Here is a 1487-nt window from a genome sequence, read left to right as displayed (position 1 = left end):
GGGGGCAGAGGGGGGGAGAAAGGGGGGGGAGACGGGGGGGGAGAAGGAGGGGGAGAGGGGGTATCTGGACCTGGGAGGTTGAGCTTGGTTCTGGATCGAAGCTCGGGCATTGGATCCAAAACCCCAACATGCGACGCTTCATACAATACACTTCCCTCCTTCCCCTCCTTCCCCGCCTTTCCCCCCATTCCAGGGTGCCGGTGGCCCGGTGATGAGGGACACCATTACCCGGGTCGCGGCGGCGCTATCCGGGGGACAGGAGGTGGTGGTGGGGGGAAACGGGGAGGGGGAGGGGCGAATACACACACACGCACGCACACATCGCCGCATAGTCCTGACCGCCACTATACTACGAAACACACGTCACGCACCCCTCCCCTCTGCCAGGCCTTTCGCACCCCTTTCCCCCCAAATACCCCCCCACACACTCTCCTCCCTCCTTCCCCCCTTCTCCTCCGTATATATCTATATCTGGTATATCCGCTTCATCCGCCAGTGGTTCGTCTTGCCCTCCTCCTCCCCCCCCCCCCCCTTAGGGCGCCGTGGAGCGAACCCTCCGTAACTCCTTTTTGATCAGTGCCGACATGGCACACGCGCTCCACCCCAACTACTCGGACAAGGTGAGGGGGGGTAAGGCACCTTGGTGGAGCCCATTTTCATGCGTGTATGTATGTATGTATGTATGTATGTATGTATGTATGTATGTGTGTATGTGTGTATGTATGTATGTGTGTATGCGTGTATGTGTGGGGGGATGACGGTCGCGTGTATTACACCGTTCATCTGGACGAGCTGGGGCTCGGGCCTGGCACTGGGTTGCTACGACTGATGCCGCCCAAAGCCTTTACATAGCTTATAAGTTATAACCCCCGTACCGATACCCCCGTACCGATACCCCCGTACCGATATCCCCGTACCTTGCCCATTACCCCCTCCCCCTCTTCTACCCGCACCACCCCCGGGCCCCCTCTACCCCTCTTACCCTACCCCCGCTACTGCCCTTCACCCCCCTAGTACCTCCTGCTCTCCCGTCACCCCTGGCAGCAGCTTTTGCATGGCAGCAGCTTCACTCGTTCCTGGTTCGTCTTTCCCCCCTGGAGCCGTGTGTTTTGGGTCCTCCCCCGGTTTCACCTGCTAGCCCTGACACCCCCCCACCCAACCCCACACCACCACACACACCACTACACCCACCGCTACACCACCCAACCCCACACCACCACCACCACCGGGGGGGGGTTTCGGGACAACATTGGTTCCGAAAAGAGCTGCTTGGGGAGGTGGCCTGAATGCTCTGGGGGTGCTCACCCAGCTGATGCTGTTTGAATGTTGCCTATGTGTGTGCCTGCGTATGAATTCCAACGATGTAACCCCCGAACCCAACCCCGAACCCAACCCGTCTTGCTGCTAGCGCTCGTGGTACCGCTGCTATTGCAGCTACTGCTGCTACTGCTCCGCCCGTCTCATGATGAAGGGGGCCCATCTTGGAC

General features: G+C 59.9%; 1 protein-coding gene across 1 annotated transcript in view; it reads left to right on the top strand.

Annotated features, from left to right (window-relative positions):
- VOLCADRAFT_104613 (uncharacterized protein) overlaps positions 1 to 1487 on the top strand; it is a gene marked incomplete at its 5' end in the record, with an annotated part of 6857 nt that overhangs the window by 3613 nt on the left and 1757 nt on the right. Inside the window, 2 exons of the mRNA XM_002950177.1 lie at positions 194 to 268; positions 537 to 620. Coding sequence (XP_002950223.1) covers positions 194 to 268; positions 537 to 620 — 159 coding nt within the window. The remainder of the gene's footprint in view (positions 1 to 193; positions 269 to 536; positions 621 to 1487) is intronic.

The sequence above is a fragment of the Volvox carteri genome (genome assembly GCF_000143455.1).
Source record: "Volvox carteri f. nagariensis unplaced genomic scaffold VOLCAscaffold_17, whole genome shotgun sequence".
In the NCBI taxonomy this organism is placed as follows: Eukaryota; Viridiplantae; Chlorophyta; class Chlorophyceae; order Chlamydomonadales; family Volvocaceae; genus Volvox; species Volvox carteri.
This window is presented reverse-complemented; position numbering and strand designations above follow the sequence as displayed.